This window comes from Guillardia theta, assembly GCF_000315625.1.
Source record: "Guillardia theta CCMP2712 unplaced genomic scaffold GUITHscaffold_29, whole genome shotgun sequence".
In the NCBI taxonomy this organism is placed as follows: domain Eukaryota; class Cryptophyceae; order Pyrenomonadales; family Geminigeraceae; genus Guillardia; species Guillardia theta.
Window position 1 is genome coordinate 276004 of NW_005434645.1, and position 3449 is coordinate 279452.

General features: G+C 53.2%; 1 protein-coding gene across 1 annotated transcript; it reads right to left on the reverse strand.

Annotated features, from left to right (window-relative positions):
- Positions 1–74: 74 nt before the first annotated feature.
- GUITHDRAFT_138039 (hypothetical protein) lies at positions 75–2056 on the reverse strand (the record flags this gene model as incomplete). Its single annotated transcript, XM_005833581.1, has 10 exons — positions 75–155; positions 208–267; positions 576–635; positions 677–721; positions 923–1153; positions 1213–1331; positions 1381–1432; positions 1545–1661; positions 1713–1910; positions 1931–2056. 10 exons carry the CDS (start codon positions 2054–2056, stop codon positions 75–77), a joined length of 1089 nt encoding a protein of 362 aa, XP_005833638.1.
- Positions 2057–3449: the final 1393 nt, after the last annotated feature.

Below are 3449 nucleotides of genomic sequence, written 5' to 3' on the forward strand. Positions count from 1 at the left end.
GAGAGAGGGAGGAGGAGGAGGAGGGTAAGAGGAGAATGGGGCCGGGAAAGGAAAAGAGGGAGGAGCTCTGGGGTCTAACTAACCCGCAGGCCCTTCTGCAGCCTATCCTTGATGATTGTGCCCAACACGGCCATACTCCTCTCCGTCAAGATGTCCTGCGCAACCCCCACTTGTCATCCTCGCTCGTCAACAGAGATTCGGAAGCACCTCGAGCTCTGACAGCTGGTCCTGAAGGAACCTTGACATGACGAAAGGAATTGTCTCGTTCTGCCGTCGCGCGTCATTCTCACCTCCTCCTCCTCGGGCGCACAGAGACGGGAGGGAGAGAAGCATCGGGGGTGTAGTGATGGATCGGAACGAGAGAAGACAAGACAACAGTTGAGACAACAAAAAACAGACAAGAAGACGTGTACATGTTGAATTAAATCAAGACCAGAGGAGAAGGGGCAGGGGCAGGGGCATGAAAAGGAGCAGGAGCAGGAGCAGGAGCAGGAGCAGGAGCAGGAGCAGGAGCAGGAGCAGGAGCAGGAGCAGCTATCAGCAGTACGCAGCACCGCAGGCCCCACGAGCATCACCTGCAACTTAGCGATGAAATTCTTGACATCGAATGCTGGATCGTCTTTCTTGATCTCTCCCTGCCGACTCGCGTCATAAAGTTGCCGCAAACGCTTCTCACGAGCTCCCGACCATGCAGATCGAGGTCTCGCTCTCTCCGAACACCCTGCGGCAGCATGTCAGAGGCCGTTGACGGCAAGCTTCTTCCATCCATCATGCAGAGCACAGGGACTGCGTTCACAGGGCCGGAAACCGAGCCAACAGGATCACTCAGGGTACACAGTTGGGAACCTGTCTCCGAGGCGGTTCGACACTTCACTCGCCGCACTTGCGACAGCCTGCCCTCCTGCAGGCTTCATCAGGCTACCTCGTGGCCCCATCGCCCGCCCTCACCTGTCATGATCGGTCCAAGGAAGGCACTCTCGCGCAGCTTCCTGACTCTTCTTTCCCAGGCAGTCTCCTGGTAGATCGCCACATCTTTCCGCACACCATCAGCAACACGACATGAACCCAGCCATGCTCGGGCTGTACCGAAAGTCTCCTTGTCCAGTGGAACTCCTTCGACGGGCCCCTTCCCTCTTGAGTCTTCTCCCAGCGCCTGCGAACCAGGGCCCGTTTAGCAACAAGACACCGTCCCCTCCTCCTTCGACTGCTTACCTCACGGACGGACTTGCCGAGACGAGAGTCGTAGATCTTCTGCTCCAACTCCTGACTCCTCTTGTCGAGCTTCTCTTGAGCATCGATCACACTCTGTGCTGCCTTCAGCGTCGCCCGGCCTGTTCGCAAACCCATCAAGACAAAGAGGCATCGAGACTAGGAGCACACCGACTGCCTGCACTGCGGGTTGCTCGGCAACTTTCCCAATGGCTCCTCCAACCTAGAACTATGTCAGAAGACCACTCCTCTCCCTCCATCCGTCTCTGCATCGATCAACTCATTAATCCATCCCTCCTTCCCTCCATCCTCCCAGCTCCTCTTCAGGAAGTTACCGCACTGAGTCCTGCGCCGATGGTGAAACCGACTCTCTCACGGGTGGGACGTGTCTGCTGTTCGAGCTCGTCGGCTCGCTTCTTCGCCTCCTCAGCAGCCTTGTGAGCTCTTTGAATCTACAAGCAGGCAGTTAAGAAGCGACGGCAAGCATCATCATCGCATCTTACAGCAGCCTCAGCAGCGGCAAGCGCCTCTAATCTGCTCTTCTCCAATCTCTCCTGCGCTTCTTTCAAGGAAGGATCTTGAGACTCCCGCTGCTGCATTTGATCTTTGACGCTCTTCCAGAAAGTCTCGAAGAAACCCTTGCCAGCCTTGGGCACCTCTTCCTTCGTCTCCTCCTTCTCCTTCTTCTCGTTCGCAAGAACCTTCGCTGAGCAGGAGCAACCGAGTAGCCGCTGAAGGTCTTCACGCTCTTGGGGACGCTAGAAGCTCGGACCCTGTTGAACGCGGCGACCTCCGGAGAAATGCATACCCTGGAGAGACAAGAAGCCAGCCTGACACCTCGCTGCATATTGTTCTGACGGAGGATAAGAAACCTGAGGGATACGATTGGTTCAGAAGACTCGATGGAACTCATTCACAGTTGATTTCACTTCTGAGAACACGTCTCAAGATCCAGAGATGAAGTCCATCCTCACTCCTCCACCCTGTCCGAGTACTGCTATGAAATCTCTGGCAAGCATCCTGCCCCTGCCCGTCCCTGCTTCTAAATCTCCAACTGCCCCTCCAACTTTCGTCTTCATCAAAAATGTCCCGCCCCCAATCTCAAAATACTCGTTCCTTTCGCCAAGACGATCCCTCTGATTTCAGCCCGCGCAATTCAGTTTCCATACAACCTCCGCCAAGATACTATAGTGGGAGTCTAAGATGGTGATATGAGCATCAAAGCACTACATGCCGACGTTCAATCCACTCCCTCCCTGCTCCCCCTCGCTCTATCACACCTTATCCATCTCATCTGCTGTTCCCTATCATCTCAGGCCATGAAATGCGATGTCCTGGCTCTTCTTCGTCTCCTCTTCCTCTCTGTCTTCCTTCCTCCTCCTCCTCCTCCTCTCCTCTTCTCTGCTTCCTCTCCCCGCTGTCCATCTCAACACGTGCATGGTGAATCTGAAAGAAGAGCGTGTCCTTTTCATTTTCCGACATGGGGTATTTGAGCAACAAAATTGAAGATATTTTTCACATATTCCAGTAACTTTTTAAATTTAAGAATTAATTTATTGAATATTTGCAAATATTTGAGAAAGGTCTCAAAGCATGATAAATCAGATTTGAGCTCTATGCGTCCTATTTGTTGGTGCGGCTGACAGTTAACAGGGTGGGGATCTTTGCGGAGGGTGGTGTACTATTATTAAGGGGTGTAGTCAACAGGATGTGGGTAGGGGTACGTCTGTACCACATAATTCTATGTTGCAACATGGGGTGCAAAAAGGTAAAATGGGGTCAAATACTTGATACTACGGGTATGAATCTAGAAGGGCCTATCGTTGAGGGTAGGGGTACTCTCGTGGAGGGTACTCATGACAAGGGGGTGGAAGTCTTGTCAGACTTGGAAGTGAGTGGGTGGGGGTACAAAAGTACGGGTAGCAATCCCTTGTGTCCATAGGTGAAATGAAGTAAAGAAGCCGGTAGGGTGGTAAGAGCAGGGGTAGGGAACAGGTGTGAACTTGCAATGTACAGAACTGCGCGTAGGATGAGTGGAAGATGGAAGACAAGAGGAGAAGAGAAGTGGGAGAGATGAAGACAAGGACTAGGCTGAGGAGAAGGACGAAGAGGGGAGGAAGCAAAGAAAGGAACACTGAGGGAGGGGGGGAGAGGGGGGGAGAGGGCGACGATGAAGGGAAAAGGAGAGGAGCGAGACGACAGGGTAAAAGCTGGACCTAAAACGGGGTTCCCAGAGGATA